The 26990-nt window shown below is 40.0% G+C and overlaps 1 protein-coding gene across 1 annotated transcript in view; it reads right to left on the bottom strand.

Moving 5' to 3' along the window:
* The window catches only part of LOC130276564 (cadherin-8), a 415905-nt gene that overhangs the window by 138147 nt on the left and 250768 nt on the right, over nt 1–26990 (bottom strand). Inside the window, exon 6 of the mRNA XM_056526106.1 lies at nt 7794–7981. Within this exon, the coding sequence (XP_056382081.1) occupies nt 7794–7981 (188 nt within the window). The remainder of the gene's footprint in view (nt 1–7793; nt 7982–26990) is intronic.

The raw sequence follows: 26990 nt of genomic DNA, 5'->3' as shown, positions 1-26990 counted from the left end.
ATCTTCCAAAAGTAAAAAATGTCATCTTTATGATGCAAACACAAAGTAGACATATTGTATATGTGAATCAATATAAAATTTATTTGTTATGTCTATTTTCCTTGTAAGCAGAGAGTTTCAAAGTTAGAAAAATGCTAAATTTTTGAATTTTTCATGAAATTTTGGAATTTTTCACCAAGAGATGATGCAAGTATTTATGAAAATGTACCACTATGTTAAAGTAGACTATGTCATGAAAAAAACCGGAATCAAATTCATAAGTAAAAGCATCCCAGAGTTATTAATGCTTAAAGTGACAGTGGTCAGATTTGCAAAAAAAATGCTCTGGTCCTTAAATGGGCACTGCCAGATATAAAAACTTTTGAATTGCTTTCATTAAAAAAATTCTGTATTTCATACTGAAAAAGCTAGTCAAAGAACTGCCTCCCCTGCCTCCTGGGATACATACTAATCCTACTGTGTCCCCTTGTAATCACCCACGTCATGGACCCATTTCATGATTGACAGGTCTGCAGGTCTAAACTTGTGGAGAGAAGGGGGGAGGGGCAGAAGCACAGGCTCCCCCACTGTCTGCTGTGTGAAGATAAGGGGGAGGGGCAGAGGCACATGCTCCCTCACTGTCTGCTGTGTGAAGAGAAGAGGGGGAGGGGCAGAAGCACACTGCTGCCGTGACTGGGCAGGAGACAAAAGACTGAATGGAGGATTTCTTTGTTTAAAAAGTAAGTGTCCCTGCATGTATATATATATATATATATATATATATATATATATATATATGTGGATATATATATATATATATATATATATATATATATATATATGTATATATATATATATATATATATATATATACATATATATATATATATATATATATATATATATATATATATATATATATATGTGTGTGTGTGTATATCTGTGAATATATGAAGTAAATTTGTGTGTGTGTGTTACAGGGGGACTGCAATCATATGCTTCCAGCTGTTGCAAAACTACAAATTCCAGCACGCCTGCAGAGCCAAATGATGTGTGGAAATGCTGGGAGTTGTGGTTTTGCAGCAAGTTGAGGGACACAGCCTGCAGCAACAATGGTGAAAATTAGTTTTACCAACCATATGCCTCTAGCTGTTGCAAAACTACAACTGATAGGATGTGTGGGCATGCTGGAATTGGTAGTTTTGCTAAAGCTGTATAGCATAAAAGCTGTATAGCATAAAACCAGAAAGGAAAGGGTTACCGCTCCCAGAGCAGTGAGGGACGGGGGGGGAGGGGGATGGGGGGGTCATCACAGTGAGGACTCGCCCCCTGCTGTAAATGAAAAGTACTTTTACTTTGCAATCGCTTCAAGTAAATACAGTGAATTCTAAGAGAAATATTGGTCATAGACACATAAAGATATATGTACATGATCAGGATGAGATACTGAGCAACATTTAAGAGTTTTTTTTTTTTTTTTTGGTGATCTGACAGGTAAGCTTTAAGGTGAAAATGGGCTTGATCCTTAAGGGGTTAAAAGAACATTCCAGGAAAACAAATAGATCCTGTTTTGACTAGTGCAGGGCCTCAGAGGTGGGTTATGATGACACAAGGATCTGATGAACATCAATGACAGATTCCTTAGGTTTATTAGACAGGTTGCAGGATAAATAGGTTTGTCTTAGGTTTAGTTCAGGACCTAAGGGGTGGAGCATGACGCTCCACCCCTTAGGTCCTGAACTAAACCTAAGACAGCTTATCAGTACTGCCTGAAATGTAAGTTCCTTTCTAGTGTTCTCGTTGTTTGGCCATGATTTTAAGATCAAAAAAAGCCTTGAAGCTGGTTAGGTATCCCCTCTCCCTCATAAACTATTAATGAATTTCAAACTTGAAAGTGAATATAACCCCCTGAGGCAAGGTTGCAGGTTTGGTAGGTTAGGCATTGAGGCAGGTTTTAGGGCAATGGAAGGGTGTTTTTCCCAGTCCTTTTATCCCAGCTGAGCTAGGAGAGATGCTCATCAGGTGCCTAATTAATGAGGCCAGCAGAAATGTGGGAAATCTAGATTTAATGAAAGGAAACAGAATAATCGGGGCTCTCCCCAGATGACAGCAAAGTGGCTTTGGGGGGAGGCAGGGGTCCTTGGGAGGAGCACATAGCCAGGGTTGTGAGTGACACCTACAACAGTGAAGTGGACAAGACAAGGAGTCTTAGTACACAGAGCGAGAGGCTGCAAACACTGTGTGTGAACAGTGAGCAAAAGGTTGCAGGAAACTTATGTTTTAACTGGCAGGGAAAAGCCCTCAAGTTGATAGTTAGGGCATGCCGGGTTGTTTAGCTAGTGACTGGACGGTCTAGGATTTTGTTTATTCCTGTGTTATGTTTTTATTTATCCTGCAACCTGTCTAATAAAGCCGGTGAGGAGCCAGACTTGCATAAAGTACTATTGTTTGCCTTCTGAATTAAGTAAAAACGTGTCCTGTGGCTGTATCAAGGACGATCCTCCAAGGACTCCTTACAACTGTTAGAGGATACTGGCAGCATGTTGCTAAGAGCAACCAATGGTTGAGTTACAGGGAAGTTGTTGCCAGGAGCAACCAACTGTGCATGTTGCAAGTGGGACAAGCCTAGCTGTGAAGTACAAGAGCAGGACTGAGCCTGTGATGAAAGCGTTGCTAGGTGCAACGGATCGCATCAAGCAAGTGAGTGCTCTCTCAGGTGAGGAGACAGGTGGACAGGCAGCCTGTGCAGCGCAACAGCAGTTAACCGTGTAGGATTTTTTGTTTTGCAAAGATGGGTCAACGTCGAAATGCTGTTGCTAGGAGCAACTGACGTGGCCAGCTACCGGTTGTTGCCAAGATGGATATGAAGATGAAATTGGCTGCAGCTAAGCAGGAGGACGTCTTTGCACTTAATTTTCCTCTGGTCAGGAGGCCAGAAAAAATGGACGTGAGTTGATGGTGGGTGGTATCCCGCTGTACGTGGAACTGGATTGTCACCCGGCTGTATCCAGAGTCATGCCGGACATAATACCTTTTGTGCAGCTTCAACCAGAGACTGGTAAGACTGTTCTAATTGACTTTGAAACATGTTATGGGACAGTAATCCATAAACTGGAGGTGTGTGCAGAGCTTATTGTGGAGTTTATACTAGGCAGAGACTTCCCATATTTTTGGCAGTTGTGTAATGAGGAGAGTGTGCCAGAGAAATCGCACACAAGAGTCCCTGTGTTAATGGTGGGCGGTGTTTCACTACTTGACTGTGTGAACTCTGTCCAAGGTGACTCCAACAAATTTCTAGTTGTGAAATCATGTGAGTGTGGGGGACCCCTCTTGAACACTGATGAGTCCCATCAGTGTTCAAGAGGGGTCCCCCACACTCGCACTCTTCAGATTGGACTAAAAAAGTCTGGTGAATAGAAAATGTTGCATGCAGGACTGGGAGAAAATTTTACAAAACCCACTTTGCATGAATTGGGTCATAATGTTATGAACTGTCCTCAAAATATTGAGCCTATTCAGTGTGATAATGTTTTTTTTTTTTTTTGTCAAAAATGCATGCCTATGTTTTCTGAAGTAATGTGTACTGCTGCCAATTCGAACAGGACAAAAGAAAACCTGTGTGAGCTGGTGGTAGTAGATGGTAAAAAGATTTGTCAGAGCCTAGGGTTCTACTATATCTGGTGAAGAAAAGTTGCAGGAAGCCGGACCCTGTCATAGTGTCTATACAGGCAGATATTTGGGGTTATAAAACTGTCAATGTCTGGTTTTCTACTCCCTATGGTACCGTGAGTCACAAGGTTGCAATAGAGCCCTCCTTGGAGTATGATGTAGTACTGGGGATGGGTTTTCCATTTTTCAGCAGTTATGGGAAGAGCAGGTACACCTGGGAGGCCCACAACACTTGACTTGCACCACACACTAGTTGAGAGTTTCTCAGTAGAGGCTGAGGATGGGGAGTGTCAGCAGTCACTAGATATATGTCAGCTAGGGGTCTGCCAGACTGCTTGGGGAGCTGAAGAACCGACCGTGAGTAAAGTCCAAGAGGATCCAGAGACTCAAGTGACAAGTGTGTCTTTGACTGAAACAGAATCTTCAGTAAAACCAGAAACGGATCAGGTACAGGAACATGGGTTCCATCCGCCATCTGAAGATGAGCCCAAGGTGGGGCTAGAGTTGCGCTATCACCTGGAAGAAGTGACCAGAAAAGAAGCTACAGAAATGTCTGTGAATAATGCAGAAGTACTGAAGAGCTTACTGTCACAGACAGAGTCCTGAGTGAAGGAGATGTGATGTCTGGACCAGAGATGGATCGTGACCAGGAAGGTCAAACCACCGGACCAGATGTTGTTTCAGACCCCAGAGCCCTAGACGTTTCTGCCGGGCAGCGGAGAGAAGGTGATCAAGTGAAAGAGAAGTCATGGAGTGAGCAGAGAGATCGTGGCAAAGTAACAGAGAAGTCATGGAGTGAGCAGAGAGACAGTCCAGAGAGACTGTCCGGGGACTACCCTGAAGCCCAAGTGGCCAAGACCCTTGAAAAGGGGGAGACTACTCCTAAAGATGGAGAAGAGTCGGAACAAGTTTGCTTGAAGGAAGAGACAGGCCAAGGACAGTCAGAGGACAAGAGAATGTCTCAAGGTCCAGCACCCTTTGGTAGCCATGGAAGAGCTGGAGAAGGAGAAAGTCAGTGACACATCTGAAGGTGCAGGTGAAAAAAGGCCTTAAGGAGCCAAGAGTTCTCAGCCTGCAGATGAGCCTGTGAAGGTTGGTGTCCCTAAAGAAAAGGCTAATAATTAAGCAGAGTCCTTAAAAAGAGGTCACTGTGATAGAAGACTGGGCCATGGCGCTGGATTAGTTCCAGAAAACACCAAAAGAAAGTCAGCAGAAGTAGAATTTGGAGAAGAGTCTGTCTCAAGGAGAAGATGGACAGGTGCATAAAAGGGAAGCCTCATGAAATTGTAGAGAATGTCTTAGAAGTCTTGCAAATTGGTGATGCAGGCTTGTTTGGCCACCAGCAAAGTTTGGTCGATGGTCATGCCGTTGACAGAAGAAGAAAAAGGCCTGGAGCATCTGCCTTGTCTGCGCCTATTCTCCAGAGCACTGCACAGACTAAGATGAAGAATCTGGCATTGGAAAGGCGTGACATGAATAGAGCCTTCTACAAGGGATTTGTCAAAGGTGACCAAAAGTCTTGTGCTCGGTGGCTGGTGAAAGTGCGAATGAAAGACGGTTGCGCCATTAAAGTTGTGCATATAAAATCTGCTAAAGAAGTAAGCCAAGTGCCTCAAAACCTGTTGGACGAAGTTGATCAAGTACAAGGAAAGGCAGTTTTTCCCAGTCCTTTTATCCTAGCTGAGCTAGCAGAGATGCTCATCAGGTCCCTAATTTATGAGACCAGCAGAAATGTGGGAAGTGTAGATATAAAGAAAGGAAACAGAATAGTTGGGGCTCTCCCCAGAAGACAACAAGGTGGTTTTGGGGGGAGGCAGGGGTCCTTGCGAGGAGCACATAGCCAGGGCTGTGAGTGACACCCACAACAGTGAAGTAGACAAGACAAGGAGTCTTAGTACACACAGCAAGAGGATGCAAACCCTGTATGTTTTAACTGGCAGGTAAAAGCCCTACAGTTGATAGTCAGGGCTTGCTGGGTGGTTTAGTTAGTGACTGGACAGTCTAAGATTTTGTTTGTTCCTGTGTTATGTTTTTATTTATCCTGTCTAATAAAGCTGGCGAGGAGCCAGACTTTCATTAATAACTGTTGTTTGCCTGCTGAATGAAGTAGAAACCCAGGCTGAAATCTTTACAATATATATATATATATATATATATATATATATATATATATATATATATATATATATATATATATATAGTGATGTCATGGTCCCCTCCCTTCATGATGTCATGGCCCCTCCCCTCAATGCAAGTCTATGTGAGGGGTTGTGACGGCCATCATGCCCCCTCCCATAGCTTTGCATTAAGGGGGCTGAGCGTAGCATCATGAGGGGCGGGACCATGATGTCACTCCATCCCCTGCATCGCCAGTCATCAGGCATGAAGCGAAGCGAAGCTGCGTGCACCAGATGACAGGGGGGGGGGGTTTCTCAGCAGCGGGACCCCCATGATCAGACATCTTATCCCCTCATGTCTACGCCTCCTCCCATAGACATGAATTCAGCACTACAGCTGTAGTCGCCAGTCATCCGGCACGGAGCAGAGTACGCTCTATGCACGGATGACTGGAGCATCCTTTTGATAGAGGATAAGATGTTTTTCGGTGGATTTCCCCTTTAACACAAGCAAGGAGGACCACTGTATACATTCTGTTACTTTCTCTATATTCATATTGACCTATAAAATGCCATGAATAAGATACCAAGGTGTCATGGAATGCTGAAATGGACATGTCTCAGGGCAGGTAATTATTAACTTAATTATAGGAGCGCCTCAGTTAAACCTTTGTTAAAGTAGCAAAAACACAAGGAATAATTTATTGAGCTTGATAGATTGCAGGCAACCTTGTGTTCCTATTGAATATCAACCAGGGAAGGTCCTTTGTTTTAACGTGACTGTGTAATGATCCTTCTGCAGTGATTTAGGGAATGTGTATGCTTACTAACCTTCTGTAGCCTACAGCTCCTTCCCTGGACCATGAGATTTATGTTATTGTTTTATCTCTTCAGGTATACAGCTCGTCTTTCCCTGATAGTGTTTTACCACTCTTAAGATTGTGTTTGTATACATGGTATTGCTAATATTAAAACAGGCCAAAACATAATAAACTAGAAAGTCTACCACTGACATTTCACTTTGCATTAGTCACCATAAGAGTTATTTAAAATATTAATATACTAATTATTATTATAAAAATCTATTTAAAAATATCATATTGAAGAGATAATATAAATTGTTCCTGCGCCTGCTTCATATACTTACTGAACAATGTGCACCAAGACAACAGTTCCATATCTATACATCATCTATGGGTTAAAGACACAGTAACACCCTCTATGTATAGTGGGGGGTGGGTGATAGAGTGATAAGGGTGTCCCTTCACACTTTTGACTATTCATATGTTGCTGTTGCTATTGATTGGCGTATCCAGGGCTGGACTGGCCACTGGGTGAACCAGGTGTCCAGAGGGCCGGCTGATCCAGGATGCATTTAACTATAAGTGACGTCATATTCCACAGACCCGATTAGAAGACATGCTATGGACTGCGCAGTAGCCAGGTGAGTATGTTTCTCACTTTTTTTTTTCTTGGCAATAGGGGCTGCAACTTTTAAATGGGGCTGCTACTACTAATTATACTAACACTACTACTATTACCTTAATGGGGATGCTAGTACTACTACTTTCACCTAAATGGGGCTTCTACTACTACTTCCTAAAGGGGGATGATGTTAATACTACCTAAAGGGGGTAGATAACTGCCTTTATTTTTATTTTTATAAGTAGTCCAGAATGAATTATCTGGATTGCAATAGAACTCTTAAGCCCTGTTTGCCCTACTACCTTTCCAGGTTTGCCGATTACGGTCTTGAGAAAAAACACAAAGACTATGGGCGGTATTTATAAAAACCTGTGCATGGAACCTTCATAAAGCTATACTGTATATAATATCCTATATATATCTGGAAATGATTTGTAATGTTGTCCCATAATTATATATTATTAAATCGTTGGCACCACGCTCAAGTTCATTGAAGAGAGAAATTAAGTTTGGTATATGAATCCTATTTAACAACCAAAAATATTTTTTAGGATGCACTATGGATTAGTTATCTGTTTACAATAATGTTAAAATACACTCTACCTTTCGCAGTCGAATGACACCTTCCTGTGTCTGGGGGTCTGTAGTGATTTCAAACACATCTCTCCCATCACCATCAATGATGTCAAATGAAGATTTTGCATTGTCTCCAATGTCTCTGTCATTTGCCCTCACTCTTCCAACTGGATCACCGATATCAATGTCTTCTGGGATTACAAACTGATACTGACCTTACAAATAAGGGAGAAAAAAACATTACAATTAAAGTTGATAGTGGCAGCTCTTCACTGAGAGTATGACTAGATCATGACAGGTTATTGGTCTCCAAATGCAAACAATGAAAGTTTTAGTTTACTGAACCTGAAGAAATTTGTGTTCACCTTTAGATAAGTTAGCAAGGTAAAGTAAAATGTGTGTGTCTATGAGAAGTAGCAATATTTCTGACCATTTTATCAACTTTCATCTGTCTTCCTCTCTGTGACCTTTATCTCTAATTTTCAGTTATCCCTGAGCTAGTTGATGAAGACTAGCTGCTAAGATATCTCCCATACACTACACATACAGAAAAGGAAATCATGGTGCCCTATGTCTCTATAGCACTCTATGCCTCTGTCTGAGGCTATCCACCTCCTTCTTCCCTCTCCATTGACTTATAAGGGCAGTTGTTACCTGATACTTTAATGAACTTATGCACTTTACCGGTTTTCTCATAGTGTAAGATGAGTTTAGGAGGGAGTGGGTATGGAATCCTGATATCATGATATACATAGTATCTTTTGTTTGTACTATTGATTTATACAATGTTTGTTGAAGAATTAGAGACAATTTAAGCCTGAAATCAATCTATCTATCTATTTATTTACCTACCTACCTACCTATCTACATATATATATATATATATATATATATATATATATATATATATATATATAATTATTTATCTACCTATCTATCTTCTTCAACATAATTTTTTTTCTGCCATGCAATTTCCAAATTTCCTCCTGTCATCAGAATAGCGTAACATAGAGATTTTACTGTTCTCCACTTGCTATGTTTTATGATACAGATGTACTATGACCCATCCCGTCGTCCCAAGAGCCTGATGTGCGATTTAACAGCGGCATGTTAATTAAGCAGCTGCTAAAACAAGATTCTTGCAGCTGCCGCCCTCAGCACGCACATAACTTCATCTATATGTTTATGGGTATTCTTTACCATAAAATAGCAATAGCTGTAAAGTATATTTGTAACTATTGCAGATTTTACCAATCCTTATGTGTAATTGCTGCACTATGTCTTCCTTGCACTGAACATACATGATTCTTCACTTCCTCTTTGGCTAATTTTCCAGTTGGTACTGCAATCTGCAGCCAATATGTTGCAATTGAGAAATTTGTTTTCTTCTATTTACAATCATGCAATCTCTTTTGACAAAATCTAATTACAAAACATGCACCAATGCCCTCTGGCAAGCTCTTCACATGACTGAATAATGTCCATTGTTTCTTAAACCTTTAATGCACTGATAAACAATTCCCCCCTCATTCTCCTAAATCTCTTGGCAGAACCTAATTAAAGATTGTATATTCTGGTGTGAAATATTGCTTCGTCCAATTAAAAAAAGATTTAGTGTTCTTCCTAAAATTTGTACTTTAGAGTTGACTAGGAGTTAGTATTGACGTTGTCTTCTAATAATAGAACATCTGGCTAAAAAGTAAAAACCAGCTTCTTAAGATTGCTAAGTACACGCAAAGAGATAGACAACTGCCCCCAACTGCGAGCAACTCAATTATATGGGTAAAAGTATCTGACTGTTGGCAGGACTAAACCCAGCGTGAAGATCATTGATGCCTTGTATTAAAAAAGCTCTGAGATAATTAAAGATGTGGAAACTTTAATTTAGAACCATTAGACACTATTAATATATTAGATAATAAACAATATGGGTGCTCATTTGCATGTTTTATTCTGCTCTAACAAAGATGTGTTGCAAAACAAAGTGAAGAATTAATTCACATTTGTCGGTTTATGCATTAATCTGCAGGTTCATCTAAAATATATGGGATCCTGCTCTGTAGTCAAATCCTTAAAAGGGAAATTGAGTCAAAATTGTCTTCTGATGGATTATGGATACATAGGGAAAGACTACATTGGTGAAGTTTGTAATCTGAGGCATCACTGATTCCTAGAGGAGGTTTCTATACGGAGTATTAACCCCTGCTCAGAGATTCGGTATTTGAAGGATGAAACATCATTCCGAGCAAGGGGACATTACAATTGATGAATTTAGTAACAAAAATCTCTGAGCGGTGTGAAAGAGGTATTCTGAGCCCTAGTTTCTCACCATTTGATATGGGTACCCCAGAGGGAACGGGACATGTCTCCAGGGGCCTCTCACACTGTGCCAAAGCTTCTTTAAATATTCATTAAAGTATGGTTGTGGCTTTTGGGGTACTTTAATCTCTTTTGCTTAAGTAGAGGTTACTTGGCATAAAATATTGAGAAACTTCAACAGAGGGTTTTCTTCTCAAAATCAGTAAAGGTTGCAGATCAAAAGGCTTTACCAGATCATGCATATCTTTTACCTCTGCAAATACAACTTTCCTATTTGAGAAAAGCTACAAGACAGGTCTCAAGAAATGAAAACTAATATCCATATTTAAGCCAAGGTTGGGTGCAGCTCACTTTGCCTATATATAACCAAGGTTACTTGAAAGGTACACACCAATACCCCAGAAGTGTTTAGTAAATGAAAATAAGTTTTTTTTCCCAGTCTTCTAGGTTATATATTTAAAATGTATTTATTTTAAAATATAATATAACATAGCATAAGTAGCATTTTAGCTTGTGTGGAAACACAGGGCCCTTGTGTCCCTTGTGTATCATATAAAAGTATTAATCTAATATACTGTAAGATAAAAACAGTATATTAAAATATAATGGTTTAGTATAACTATATCACTTTCAATGTATAGCCAGTAGATATACTTAATGCAACAGTTTACATGCTTCTTGGTCTGCTGTGACCTATGCCAAATAAAAAGTAATAGTCTCTGTCAACAGGATTTTGTGAATAAAGAGAGGTTGGGTATAGGACACCTCTTACCCTTTTGTAGTCTGGGCTGTTTTAGCCAATATTGTATAGTTCAGTGGATCCACTCGGACTGAGCAGCTGAGGCGGCAGATATTAGCAGTTATGAGCTGTATACGCTCTGTGCATCCCGTGCGTGGAGCTCGAGTGCATGTCGGCAGTGCAGGTCTATTTATAAGATCTGCTAATGCGCAGTGCAGGGGGGAATTCCTGCTTGCGATGTGAGACTAGACAATGATGTCTCTAGGGCTTGCAGTTTCCGGTATGGTACGGGCTCCTTGCAGTGGCAAGTAGTTTCCCTATCCTATTCTCTGGTAATCCCTGCTATGCAGGTGTGGAAGGGTTACCTCCTTGTGGTTCCACCGAATCCTGTTTCGTAATCACTGGCTGAGTGATATCAGTGGGATATTATCCCTTAGCTGTATGTGTTTCAGAATAAGCTACCTCAGAATAAGCTACCACAGTAGCTACCTTTAAACCTAAATTAGGCGCTTTATTAAAGATGATTGAAGTTTTTTTGGGGAGTAATGGGGCCAGAGTTTTATTACTACAAACCAGATGCTAGTTTTTTGGGATAATTTTTTATATGGTTTTATGGTCTTTGTTGAATGGTATTATAATTTTAGAGGTATTGTCTATTTTTTAGAGTATTTTCAGGTATTTTATCATTAAATAACTCATCTCTTTTTAATTGTTGGACATTCCATAATGCTTCTTTTAATGTTATTTCAGGGTAGTTTTTGATTCTGAAGTCTTCCATTAGTTCCTGTGCCTCTTTGTTAAATTGTTCCTCCACTGTGCGATTTCTTTTTAGTCGTTTGAATTGACTACCGGGAACATTTAATAACCAGCAGGGGGACAACTTGAAAAAAGGATATAACTTTTTTTAGCTGTTGTTTTTTTTTAATGTGCTGCATTGTAATTTATTTTCATGAACAGTGATTTGTAGATCTAGAAATTCCATTGTTTCGGAACTAACGTGAGGGGATAATGTGATGTTGAAGGAGTTATCGTTAAGGTCTGTCAAAAAAGTGAGTAAGTGTGCCTTTGTGCCTTTCCAAATCATAATAATATCATCAATATACCTTTTCCATAGCATCAGGTTTGTGCCCAATCTGGGTTGGATGGTTTGATATTCCTAGTATGCAATAAATAAGTTGGCATAGCTGGGCGCAAATCTGGTGCTTTAAGGATAAAACACCTGAAAATACCCTTAAAATAGACAATACCTCTAAAATTATAGTAGCATTCAACAAAGACCATAAACCATATCAAAAATTATCCCCAAAAACTAGCATCTGGTTTGCAGTGATAAAACTCTGGCCCCACTACTTCCAAAAAAAAAACCTCCAATCATCTATGCAAAAGAGCCTAATTTAGGTTGAAAGGTAACTCCTACAGTAAAACAAAAAACACTGCTTACACAAAAGAACTCTTGGTTGTCTGCAAATGGTTTCTTTAGGTGCGGGACCTGTTCAAACTGCAAGAATACAGAATTCCCTCCAAAAAACAACCAAAGTATCCTCAAGAACCAATGACTTTGAATGGAAAATTAAGGAGTTATTAACATGTAATTTCAAAGGTGTTATTTATATTTTAGAATGCCCATGCCATAAACAGTACATTGGCCAAACCAATCGGGAATTCAAAACAAGCCTGGCTGAGCACTTTTACAACATCAGGAAAGGTAATGATAAACACCCACTATAAGTTCATTTAAAAAAATATATAACAACATTTGCCCATCCAAGATTACTAATGCAGCCCTTGAAACAGTCCGAAAAAAACTGGTGGGAGGTTAGTATATTGCTGCCATGTCCAAGGCAGAATCATGAAAAATCTTTGACTTTGAAAGCTTGGTTCGCACAGATTTAAATGAAGAAATGGAAGTCTTTGGTTTTGTCTGAATCCATCTATCCCCATTTGGGGCTCCATTCATTGGCCCATAATCTGCAGACTGCATACCAGCAAGATGACGAACCCTAGGCCCGAGCCCTGATAGACAACTCACTATTAGGAATAAGAAGTTTTAGATTTCTAATGTAATGTATGTTATTGCTTATTTTGATTATAGATACAACAACTAACTCTGCCTTTTTTTCTATCTTCTATCATTACTCCTTTCTCATTCTTATTTTCCCTCTTATTTTTATTTTTTATTTTATATTTTCTTTTTATTATTTTCATTTTTATTTGTATCTCTATTATCATTTTTTTCATCCTTATCTTTCTTTTTATGATTTTTTTTTGATTTTTATTAATTTTATTTTTATTTCTATTCCCATTTATTTTCTTTATTTTCATTATTTATTCATTTTATATTATTTATTATTCACCTATTTTTATGTATATTTATTTCACACAATATTCTCACATGTTCATTCTCACATTTATTTATATATAGCCTCCCTTTGAATAAAAGAAAACAATACTCTATTGGCCTGCTCATTTGCCACCATTATGATTCATCCATTACATTCTCTTTCACACTATCTCCCTTTCTTATACTGTATTCTCTATATTGTTTGACCAATTATAACATCCTATCTTATTATAGAAGGATTTTATACAGTACGGAGTTTACATACCACTGGTACCAAAATGCAAACACCTATCACATCCACCCTCTGATTATAAAAGGTATGGAACCATGTCATTATCATTATTACTTTTAAATCCCTTTGAAAATGCTGAGGAAAGGATTCTTATCCTGAAACACATATAGATAAGGGCTAATATCACACTGATATCACTCAGCAAGTGATTACAAACCAGGATTCCCATGGCTGAACCACAAGGAGGTAACCCTCCCACACCTGCACAGCAGGGATTGCCAGAGAATAGGACGGGGAAACTACTTGACACTGCACAGACCCCATACCATACCGGAGACCACAAGCCCTAGAGACATAATTTTCTAGGCTCACATCACAAGCAGGAATTCACCCCTGCACTGTGCATCGGCAGAACTTATAAAGAGACTTGCACTGCCAACGTACACCAGAGCTCCACGCACCGGATGCACTGAACTATACATTACTGGCTAAAACAGCCCAGACTACAACAGGGTGCAAGGTGTCCTACACTTAACCTCTCTTTATTCACAAAATCCTGTTGACAGAGACTATTATTTTTTGGTACCAAAGCTTGGCAAACTATAGGTCACAGTACACCAAGAAGCATATAAACTGTTGCATTAAGTATATCTACTGTCTATACATTGAAGGTGATATAGTTATACTAAACCATTATATTTTATTATACTATGTTTTATATTACAGTATATTAGATGGATCCTTTTTTTTTAAATACATTTTTTTTTTTATTTAGAAAAAAATTTCCAAAATTTTTAACAGACAATGGTTAAGATATAATACACAGGCTGTTGTTGGACACAAGGGCCCTGAGATTCCACACAAGCTAAAATGCTACTTATGTTATATTATATTTAATTACTAGCTGAGTACCCAGCGTTGCCCAGTTTTTCTTTCCTAATACTTGTTGGGGAGGAAAACAAACAAAGGAGGAAGCTTTTGACTTCAAATCCCGTCCTCAAATATTGTTGTCATATCCCAACCCCATATCCCGTCCTAAAATCCCGACCTCTATCTCTACCTCCTATCTCGACCTCCTATCCCGACATCCTATCCTGTCCTCCTATCGCGTCCTCCTTTCCCATCCTCATATCTCGACCTCCTATCTCGACCTCCTATATCAAGCTCCTATCACGAGCTCCTATCCTGACCTCCTAGCCTGTCCTCATATCCCATCCTCATATCCCGTCCTCCTATCTTGACCTCCTATCTCAACCTCCTATCTCAACCTCCTATCCCAACCTCCTATCCTAACCTCCTATCCCGACCCGTAATATGTGTACCAGGTATTAAAATATCTCCAGCCGTACAGAAGTTATATGGGAACATACATTTCCCATTGATTTGCATGGGACTTTAAACAGAAACCCCTACCCTCACAAATGGGGGTAGTTAAGGATTACATTAACTGTCCTATATTTTAAGTGGACATATAAGTAACATGGTGGAAAGCTATTAAGATGCTATGTCCCAGCCAAGTTATTGTTGAACCAAAAAATTCCAGAGGCACTAGTCTCATCTAGTGTGATTGAAAAGTTGGGGAAAGTTTCTTATTGGTTCCACAATATTATTTTTAGCTAAATTTAGGACAAGGAAATTGAGGGGTTGACAAATTATGTGATGTGGATTAAACCCAACAATATGACATTAAAGTTATTAACCCCTTAAGGACCAGGCCCATTTTGGCCTTAAAGGAGTAGTCCAGTGGTGACTCAGTGGTGAGCAACTTATCCCCTATCCTAAGGATAGGGGATAAGTTGCAGATCGCGGGGGGTCCGACAGCTGGGGCCCCCTGTGATCTCCTGTACGGAGCCCCGACAGCCCGCGGGAAGGGGGCGTGTCGACCTCTACATGAGGCGGTGGCCGACACTCCCCCTCAATACAACTCTATGGCAGAGCCAAAGCGCTGCCTTCGGCAATCTCCGGCTCTGCCATAGAGATGTATTGAGGGGGCGTGTCGGCCGCTATCTGGGCCGAGAGCCGGGGCCCCGTACAGAGAGATCGCAGGGGGCCCCAGCGGTCGGACCCCCCGCGATCTCAAACTTATCCCCTATCCTTAGGATAGGGGATACATTTTTCACCACTGGACTACCCCTTTAAGGACCAGACCAATTTTATTTTAGCATTTTCGTTTTTTCCTCCTCGTCTTCTAAAAATCATAACTCTTTTATATTTCCATTCACAGACCCATATGAGGGTTTGTTTTTTGCGTCACCAATTGTAATTTGTAATTACATCACTTATTTTACCATAAAATGTACGGCACAACCAAACAAATATTATTTATGTGGGAAAATTTAAAAGAAAACCGCAATTTAGCAAATTTTGGAAGGTTTAGTTTTCACGCTGTATACTTTCCGGTAAAAATTACATGTTTTCTTTATTCTGTGGGTCAATACAATTAAAATTATACCCATGATTATATGAATTTCTATAATTGTACCGCTTAAAAAAAAAAATCTCAAACCATTTAAACAAAATTAGTCTGTTTGAAATTGCCCGATTTTGACCACCTATAACTTTCAAATTTTTCCGTATATGGGGCCATATGAAGGCTAATTTTTTTGCTCCATGATCTGTAGTTTTTATCAGTACCACGTTTCGTTTGCTTAGGTTTTACTTTTTATAATTTTTTTATAAATCACCCCCGTGATCAGGCATCTTATCCCCTATCCTTTGGATAGCGGATAAGATGTCTTAGCGCCAGAGTATCCCTTTAAATCTATTATCTATGTTCTGCAAGAAAATATAGACTATAGTTTTACACTACTTTTTACAACTTGGTCTAAGGCCATAAGTTACTTTCTCCACCACCGTAGAAAAGCACAAAGAAAAATGAATCTGTGCCATCATTTCTATGGACATATTGAAATAGGATGAGGGTATTTTCTTTTACCTGCTCTTCCTATTATGATGTATTGGAAACTGTTTCCAATCTGCTGTATGGCTTTTATTTCGAAGGTTCTGGTAATGTATCTCAGTGTTACATTATCAATGTCCAAGTAGTGTTAAGCGCCAATATTCGCAATTTGAACATTTATTGTGAATTTCCCATATTCGCATAATCACGAATATGGTGAATATAGCACTATGTATTCTTAATTCTTTTTTTCACACACAACACATCACAGTGATCTCATCCCTCCCTGCTTCCAGCTTGTGGTCTAAAGAAGGCTCCTCTACTATTTACTGTATTAGACTGGAGAGCGAATATTCGTGAATATGTCAATATACGAATATTCGTAAATATCCTCATATTCGCGAATATTGTCATTAAAATTAGATAGGTAGATAGATAGTGACGTGAATATGACATGACAATATTCAAAATGAAAAATGTCATAGACATTATTGCTTCTGTATAGACCAAGAATAGACCAAGAATTAAGAGACAGATACATAGATAATATAGATAGGTAGATAATTATCTGCATGCGCATATGCGCATACACATTTACGTAAAGCAAAAATAACTGTGAATATGTCGAATATATGAATTTCGTGAACATAGGACAAATATTCATCCATATATTTGCGAAATATCGCAAATTTTAATATTGCATATGCCGATCATCACTATATTCAACCAGTGGAGGACTGACTGAGGACTGTGAGCCCCACAACTTCTAAAAAAGCACAGTGCCCCTCATCTGCATGTTTGGCCCTCTATAGTCTATGATCGACCATGCAGTCTGTAAAGGTAATAAGTATAGCCAACAGTTGGTAAAGACGTTCATTTCTGATTACAACGTCTACTTCATAGTAGTGATCAGTGAAGATCACAGTGGTTGGCCACCAGTCAAATGTTGATCACATATCCTGAACAGTCTGCCATCATTGTCTTTGGGAAGAATCCAATTTTAAAGATATTTCCTAGCATTTCTTCACTCATTTTGATGTTCTCCAATACAATATCTTAAGGTTACAGCATTAAAATGTCCTAAATGGTAGAAAATATTGAAAAATATGAAAAGGATCAGTTCCGCTACAAGAGTTTTCAGAAAAGCGGAATTGCTTGTTGAGTACATACTAGTCCTAAGCAAAAGACCTAATGTAAATATCTGTTTTCCAAGCTTCCATTATTCATTCTAGATGAAGATTTACTACATCAGGCGTGCTGTTCTTTCTTCGTTTACTTGGCATGGATAATCGATATAGAACGCTGCTGCCAACAGACTTCACCTATTTCACCTTATAAAAGAAACTTGCTGAAATCTTGGAAGCGAATTCATAAATATTTTGAATCCTTCTGCCTAAGATTTTGTTAACATAGAGGGTTTCTTGTTGCATTGTTTCAGCCATTTCATTCACATATTTTTTACCCAAATTGTGTATGTCTAAAAGATAGGTCTGATTTATTTGGTTTACAGTCTTTTTTGTGGATACAGCTCCTAAACAGATTTTGTGCAGTCTTTCCATGCAAAATCATGCAATCTAGTCATGCAGCCGTGTGACTTCTCTCCTACTGTTTGCATTCTGATGCCTGTAGCATAACAGCAAAGGAAGAGTACAGATCGAATTGCACAGAGGATTTGTTTGCATCGTATTATCATGTAAACACGTTAGTTTACATAGCAGCTGTATACATATTAGCCAATTTTTATTTCCCAACATTTCTTTTGCATAATTTTTTTCTTGAAGATGAATTGCAATTCACAGAATAAAGGTTGAAATGTCCAAAGCAAGACAATGGCACCCTAAATAGCAATAACTCACACTGGAGTACTCAAAATTAAAACTGAGCCTTTTTCAATAGCAACAACAAATGAAAACCCTTCCACGGCAGATACAGATGTTTCACCTGAAAAAATGCTCCAGTAACCACTTTTAAAGCAATACTAAGTGAAAGTTTTGTAGAGTGTCACCTGAAACCACTCATAGGGAACATGTGGTGTGACTAACCATATTCACAGGGACCATCAGAGCACTCACCCTAAAAAGGATGACCTCTGCCTCAATCTCCTCTTTGATCTTATCCCAGTATTGCCTAAAGGAATAGTAGGTAAATCATATGCAGAGAATATCCAGGTCAGTGGCAGAGCCCTACCACTAGGGATGAGCGAATCGAATCTGACGAATTTGAATTTGTTACGAATTTCATGAAAAATTTACTTCACTACGACTCCGAATATCGCTGTGATTCAATCGCACGAATCGCTTCATTAAACTCCATTTAGTGCAGTCCAGGCTCCAGGGCATCTTAGATGGTGGCTCCACATGTCAGGACATGGGACAAGGAACTCTGGGAAGGCGGGATAACCCTGAATCACATGCAGCATGCAACCTATCAGCAGCCAGCCACCCCTGTGATGTCACAGCCCTATATAATTGGCAGCCATCTTGTGGCCAGTCACATCAGCATTCTGTTGCAGAGAGAGAGGGACAGAGAGCAGTGTGTGTTGCACAGAAAAGCATTTTTACAGCAGCGATTCACCTCCCAGTCACATCAGCCTTCTATTACAGTAGCGATTAACCTCAAGGCCAAATCCAGCCTAGAAGCACTGATAGGGAAGGGAAAGGGATTGAGAAAGAGAGAGTGCAATTTTGGGTGTACTACACAGCGACAGTGTGCTGCAGCACTGGTGTGTACAACAATTGAAAAGCTAATAGTTGCCAGCCAGTTAGGGTGAGCAGAGCACTAAAAGCCCTAATCACCTGCTATTAGTTCCTAATACAGGTTGCGTGGCAGAGTGTATTGTCCTCTATTAAGTGCAACCTGTGTGTACATAGGTGGTGTACGATTTTGTTCTTGTTAAAGTCTTAAGGGCCTAGATACTGTAAAAGGCCAGCCAAAAGTACACAACTGCTGCTGTTGTGGACAAATATTGTTTTAAGTGTAGTGGAACGTTTTGTACTCCCCTCATAAGTGTATACCACGTACGTACATCTACGTGGTGTAACATTTTGTTCCCAATAAAGTCTTTAGGGCCTACTTACTGTGAAAGGCCAGAAATAAGTACACACCTGCTGGTGTTGTAGACAAATACTGTTTTAAGAGTAGTGAAGCATATTGTACTCACCTCATAGGTGCATACCACATACGTACATCTACGTGGTGTACCGTTTTTTTTTTCTGTTAAAGTCTTAAGGGCCTACTTACTGTGAAAGGCCAGCCAAAAGTACACACCTGCTAGTGTTGTAGACAAACACTGTTTTAAGTGTGGTGGAGCGTATTGTACTCCCCTAATAAGTGCATATCACGTACGTACATCTACTGTTTTGTTCCTGTTAAAGTCTTAAGGGCCTACTTACTGTGAAAGGCCAGCCAAAAGTACACACCTGCTGCTTTTCTAGATGAATACTGTTTTAAGTTTAGTGGAGTGTATTGTACTCCCTTCATAAGTGCATACCACTTACGTACATATTGTTGATGTTTCCACCCCCATGCTTCACAGTAGGTATGGTGTTCTTTTGATGCAACTCAGAATTTTTTCTCCTCCAAACACGACAAGTTGAGTTTTTACCAAAAAGTTCTACTTTGGTTTCCTCTGACCATATGACATTCTCCCAACTGAGGTTGTGGCCAAGTGTCTTTTATATTGATAACAAGTTCAAACAGGTGCAATTAATACAGGTAACAAGTGGAGGACAGAGGAAACTCTTGAAGAAGTTGTCACAGGTCTGTGAGAGCCAGAAATCTTGCTAGTTTTTTAGGTGACCAAATACTTATTTTCCACCATAATTTGCAAATAGATTCTTTAAAAATCAGACAATGGCGGAGACTCTCAAAAATTGCTGTAATTTCTGTTCAGTGATATTGTTCACACCTTTTTTTTTTCTCCCATTTGGAAAGGTCTCTTGTGCTGCTTTGAAAATATGAAAATATGTAAAAATACATTTTTGTGGCAATTTTTTTGTTGTTGCAGCCATATTGGAATTTTTTTGCACCAGAATTGCAGAGTTTGGCACCAAAATCTGCAATTTTTGCATCAAATTTGACATCCCGGAAAATTCTGTCGGAAACATTTTCAATAATAATTATTTCTTTTTTTAATAATTACTTAAATAACACCTTTTCCTTAAAACAAAGAAAAAACAAAGAAAAAAAAAACTACAACCATTTCTGATTTCAAAAAGCTAGTGTGAAAGCACTGACATGGTTTAAATGATTTCTACCTCACACCAACATTGATAAATCTCCCCCATTGAGTTTTATATACAGTATATATAGATTTATTTAAAAAAAAAAAAACTAACCTTGTTAGTTGACCATAGTTAACCGCTTTGTAACATAACCTAAAAGCAGATACTGTGCTTGAGGATATATTTGGGACACACTAAGATGGTCTGCTACATATTTTTTTTCGTTCATATTAATTAGTCATAAATGTTTGAAAGTTTTTCCATATTGTGAACAGAAGCAGATGATTTTGTTCTGCAGGAAACTCATTGGTTATGTTGAATGTTTGCTAACAAACCCCAAATGTGCAGTTACACATAGAAAAGCAGACAGAAACCTAAAAAAGCATTGAAACACAGTACTTATCAGCTGCTGTATTCTCCACAGGAAACATTATTTTCTTTTTTATTCTTTCCTGTCTGACCACAGTGCTTTCTGCTGACGCCTCTGTCCATATCAGGAACTGTCCAGAGCAGTAGAGGTTTGCTATGGGAATTTGATACTGCTCTGGATAGTTCCTGACATGGACAGAGGTGTCAGCAGAAAGCACTGTGATCAAACAGAAAATAAATTCAAAAATAAAATAAATTCCTGCGGAGCATACAGCAGCTGATAAGTACTGAAAGGATCAAGACTTTTACCTGTTAAGGATGCAGGGCATACAGGTGCTCCCTTGTGTCAGGCCCTTAAGGACACAGGGCGTACCTGTGCGCCCTGGTCCTGTTACCAGGGTTTGAAGCGTTTTCATGAGCAAGCTTCAAATCCAGTGGGTCCCGACTGCTATTAGCAGCCAAGACCCAGGTTTAATGCTAGGCATTGCTGATTGGGCCGATGGCCAGCATTAACCCTTTAGACATCACATTCAAAGTTGATTGCGGTGTCTAAAATTTAAGTAAAATTATCCCGGCAGCTCAACGCAGCTGATCGGGACCATCGCGATGAAACCGCAATGTCCTGATCAGCTGAGAGGATTGCGGGAGCCCTCTGATTGGTCCTCTGATGCTCCAGCCAGGCTCAGCAGGCTGGAGCAGCAGAGCACTGATAACACTGATCAATGCTATTCTGTGGCTTAGCATTGGACAGTATATGCAATCAAAATATTGCAAGATATAGCCCCCTACGAGGACTATAAATCCACTACGAGGACTATAAAAAAAAGTGTTAGAAAAAAGTTTATGAAAGTGAAATGACCCCTTCTTAACAAAAATTTGAATCCCCCTTTCCCATTTTTTAAATAAAATAATGCAATACAAATGATCAAATGTGGTACCGCCGCGTGCATAAATGTCCGATCTATTAAAATATAAGGTTAGCTAAACCGCACGGTTGATGGCGTAAAAAAAAACTGAGTCCAAGTGCATTTTTGGTCACTTCATATACAAGAAAAAAATAATAAAAAGCGATCAAAAAGTCCCATCAAAACAAAAATGGTGCCGACAAAAATTACAGACCACAACACAGACCTCATATAGCCCCGTATACAGAAAATTAAAAAAGTTATAGGGGTCAGAAGATGAAAATTTTAAACATACAAATTTTGGTGCATGTGGTTGCAATTGGTGAAGTTATAAAATAGCTTTTTTTTATTTCACCCCACAAATAAGGTTTGTTTTTGTTTCACCACAGATAATGTTATAAAATAAGTGATTTCATTACAAAGTACAATTGGCGAAACAAAACACAAGCCCTTATATGGGTCTGTAGGGGCTAAATTGAAAGCGTTATAATATAATAATAATAATAGTAGTAATAATAATAATAGTGATATTTAGTTTTTCAAATTACTCTACTATTATTTTTAGATATTTTCAATGTTTTATCTCTCTATAACGGAAGCTACATCATGCAGAGCTCTGAGACTAATTTACACTTCACTGCATGTTCCACATACATTTTGTTTATTCTCTTTTGGGATAAATTAATTTAAAAGGAGTTTACACGGTTTCCGAAGATAGTGCGCAATTCACTCCATAGAAATATCTGTGTAATGTATCTTGCAAACTAATGGATTAAAATAGCCCCAGTGGATCCCGACTACTTAATAGGAATGTTCAATGCACTTTTAGGTAAACACTACAATTTCTTGTGAAATGGCTATAAAGCAATTTTCCGGAGAGCTTGTAAGAATAGAACAAGTTCATCTTTTTTTATTTTAAAACCCAAGAGGGGAACATAGACTCACAATTTAATCATGAATTCACATTGCTGTCCAGCACAGAATCAACAAGCTGAGGAATTTTGCTGTATTGTATGTAATCTGAGATATGTTTAGAAGGGTGTTAGTGGTCCCATGTGTGCTTGCTTGATCAATTACATTTAATGGAATATATTGCATTGTTCCTTTAATATATCTGTATTTGTTAAAATCATATTTGAAAACACCACATTTCATTTGATGTTTACACATTTTTATAAATAACAATAAAAGATTTAGGAGAGGACCAAGGTCTCTGGAGGTTCCTACCAAAATATTTTTGGTAGCCCTCCAGTTTATTTTTAGAGAAAGGAGAATTCATTTTTGAGACCCAGGAGATACCAAAAAGCTGAAAATTATACAACAAAATAATAAAATATTACACTGCAGCATGATCATAATATTACTCAAAAGCCACCATAAACTGAACACTATTAAAACTATTTCAAATAAGAAATAATGTCACCACAAGGCCGTAATAACAGAGCTATGCAAGCCCCAAATAACAGTGATCAGGTCCTAAGGTCCAAATCAAGCATCAGAATCTGGTAGTGAAACTACATTGAGAATAATTTCTAGTAGAGTTAAGCGGACAAGCCCCCCGAACCCGAATTTGATCCAAACTGGCAGAGCTGCACTGTGCACACAACTGACAGCCATGAGTAAAGCTCAGAAAGGAAGAAGTTAATTAACACTGCAGTGCAACGCTAGTTAACTCCTTGAGCCAGCTATATGGCTGTATAATGTATTGTCCAAGAAGTAACATGAACAGTGGCACTCACAAGGTAAAAACTTATTTTCTTTATTTCATCTTAACCTGTTGGGGACCACGGGCATATGGGTACACCCTTGCGCCCTAGTACATAAGGACCGGTGGAGGCGGTTACTTGCGATCATGGTGCGGGGCACGGGGACCAGGGACCAGGACCTGCGGCTGACAGGAGGCGGCAGGCAAGTGGCGGCAGCGTCAGCGTCAGATACAGCTGTGAAGATCGCCGTAAAGTGATCTTCACTGCTGTATCTAGGAGTTTCAAAACTACAACTGCCAACATGCCCAGACAGCCTTTGGCTGTCTGGGCATGCTGGGAGTTGTTGTTTTGCAACATCTGGGGGGCCACAGTTTGGAGACCACTGTCCTTCCAGATGTTGCAAAACTACAACTCTAAGCATACCCAGACAGTACAGGCATGCTGGGAGTTGTAGTTCTGCAAGATCTGGACCTTCAGATGTTGCCAAACTACAACTCCCAGCTTGCCTGGGTAGTCTTGGCATGCTGGGAGTTGAAGTTTTGCCACATCTCGAGGGATACAGTTTGGTGAGCATTACACAGTGGTCTCCAAACTGTTCTCCCCCAGTTGTTGCATAAATACAACTCCCAAAATGCCCTTTGGCTGTCTGGAGATGCTGGGAGTTGTAGTTTTGCAACAACTGGAAGCGCACTGGTTGGAAAACATTGCCTTTTACCTAACTCAGTGTTTCCCAACCCGTGTGCCTCCTGCTTTTCCCAAACTAATACTCCCATCATGCACTGACAGACCATGCATGCTGGAAGTTGTAGTTTTGCAAAAGCTGGAGGCACATGGGTTGGGAAACACTGAGTTAGGAAACAGACAGTGGTGGGGAAACACTGCTGAAGTCTGTTACCTAACTCAGTGTTTCCCAATCCCAACCAGTGTGCCTCTAGCTGTTGCTTAACTGCAACTCCAAGCATGCACAGTTTGTCAATGCATGCTGGGAGTTGTATTTTTGCCCCCCCACCCCCACCCCCCATGTGAATGTACAGGGTACATTCACATGGGCGGACGTTTACAAAAAAATTCCCGCGTCAAGTTTGAGAAATTTTCCACTGTAAACCATTGCCCATGTGAATGTACCCAAAAAACACTACACTACACTAACACAAAATAAAGAGTAAAACACTACATATACACTACACCCTTACACTGTCGCTCCCCCCCCCCACCCCAATAAAAATTAAAAATGTCTTGTACGTCAGTTTTTCCAAAACGGAGCCTCCAGCTGTTGCAAAATAACAACTCCCAGTTTTGCCGGACAGCCATTGACTATCCAGGCATGTTGGGAGTTTTGCAACAGCTGGAGGCACCCTGTTTGGGAAAAACTGACGTACGGTATTTTTGGTGGAGGAGGCAAGTGTAACGCTTGCATCCGGGTACACCACTATGAACCTTTGGAGCCCTGTCGTATTTCAAGGCAACAGTTTAGGGCCACACATGAGGTATTTCCGTACTCGGGAGAAATTAAACTACAAATTTTGGGGGGCTTTTTAACCTTTTACCCCTTATGAAAAGGATAAGTTGGGGCTACACCAGCCTGTTAGTGTAAAAAAAAATTTTAAAAAAATTGCACTAACATGCTGGTGTTGCCCCATACTTTTTATTTTCACAAGCTGTAAAAGGAAGTAAAGCAATTTCTCCTGAGTATGGAAAAACCCCATATGTGGGCGTAAAATGCTCTGCGGGCGCACAACAAGGCTCAGGAATGTAACATGCACATTTGAGGCCTGTCGTCTTTCAAGGCAACAGTTTAGGGCCACACATGGGGTATTTCCGTACTTGGGAGAAATTGCGCCTCAAATTTTTGGTGACTTTTTCTCCTTTTATCCCTTATGAAAAAGTAACGTCGGGGTCTACACCAGCATGTTAGTTTAAAAATGTTTTATTTTTTACACTAACATGCTGGTGTTGCCCCATACTTTTCATTTCATAAGAGGTAAAAGGAAAAAAAAGACCCACAAAATTTGTAACACAAATACTCCCAAGTATGGAAATACCCCATATGTGGACGTCAAATGCTTTGCAAGGCACACAAGAAGGCTCAGGAGTGAGAGCGCACTATGTACATTTGAGGCCTAAACTGGTGATTTGTACAGGGGTAGCTGCTGGTTACAGCGGTTCTGACATAAATGCAAAAAAATAAATACCCACATGTGACCCCATTTTGGAAACTACACCCCTCACAGAATGTAATAAGGAGAATAGTGAGCATTTACGCCCCACAGGTGACTGACAGATTTTTTGGAACAGTGGTCCGTGAAAATTAAAAATGGAATTTTTCATTTCCACAGCCCACTGTTACAAAGATCTGTCATACGCCAGTGGGGTGTAAATGCTCACTGCACCACTTGCTATGTTCCTTGAGGGGTTTAGTTTCCCAAATAGTTGCCATTTGGGGTGTTTTTCGCTGTTCTGGCACCAAGGGGGCTTCCTAAATGAGACATGCCCCCCAAAAACAGTTTCAGCAAAATTCACTTTCCAAAATCCCAATGTTGCTACTTCCCTTCTGAGCCCTCTAGTCCATCCGCATATCACTTTACATCCATATATGTGAAAATGAAAAATTTGGGGTAACATCAGCATTTTAGTAAAAAAATGTAAAAAATTTCACGTCCAACTACACCGCAAAGTCGTCAGACACCTGTATGGTGTTAAGGCTCACTGTACTCCTTGTTACGTTCCTTGAGAGGTGTAGTTTCCCAAATAGGGTGCCATGTGGGGTGTTGTTTGCTGTTCTGGCACCATGGGGGCTTCCTAAATGAGACATGCCCTGCAAAAACCAGTTCAGCAACATTAGCTTTCCAAAAGCCGAATGTTGCTCCTTCCCTTCTGAGCCCTCTAGTGCACCTGCAGATCACTTTACATCAGGGGTCTCAAACTCCCGGCCCACGGGCCATTTACGGCCCGCGGAGCGAAAGTTTGAGGCCCGCACCAGGGATTTGTGATTTGTATTGCCCAATGCCAGGGACATGCAGTTCTGGGCGCCGGGCAGGGGGTTCTTCAGGCATTTAGCCCTGCTTTGGGCAAGCATCGATAAATTCCAGAAGGCTTCACTTACCCCGCCCTCCTCCTCCCCGTCTTCGGTTGGCCGGCCAGTCTGAGTCTGATGAGGGACGTCGCGCATGTAATGTCCCTCCGCAGACCCGCACAGGAGGACGTCAGTGATGTAATTCGTCAGGCCGCCGCCGGAGAGAAGCGCAGGACAGGTAAGTGTGTCTATGTGTGTGTGTCTGTGTGGGTGTCTGTCTGTCTGTGGGTGTGCATGTCTGTGTGTCTGTCTGTGTGCATGTGTGGGTGTCTGTCTGTCTGTGTGTGCATGTGTGGGTAATGTGGGGAACCTGCTACCACCCAATGTGGGGAACCTGCTTCTACCTAATGTGGGGAACCTGCTACTACCTAATGTGGGGAAACTGCTACTACCTACCTAATGTGGGGAACCTGCTGCC

This window comes from Hyla sarda, chromosome 6 (assembly GCF_029499605.1).
Source record: "Hyla sarda isolate aHylSar1 chromosome 6, aHylSar1.hap1, whole genome shotgun sequence".
In the NCBI taxonomy this organism is placed as follows: domain Eukaryota; kingdom Metazoa; phylum Chordata; class Amphibia; order Anura; family Hylidae; genus Hyla; species Hyla sarda.
This window is presented reverse-complemented; position numbering and strand designations above follow the sequence as displayed.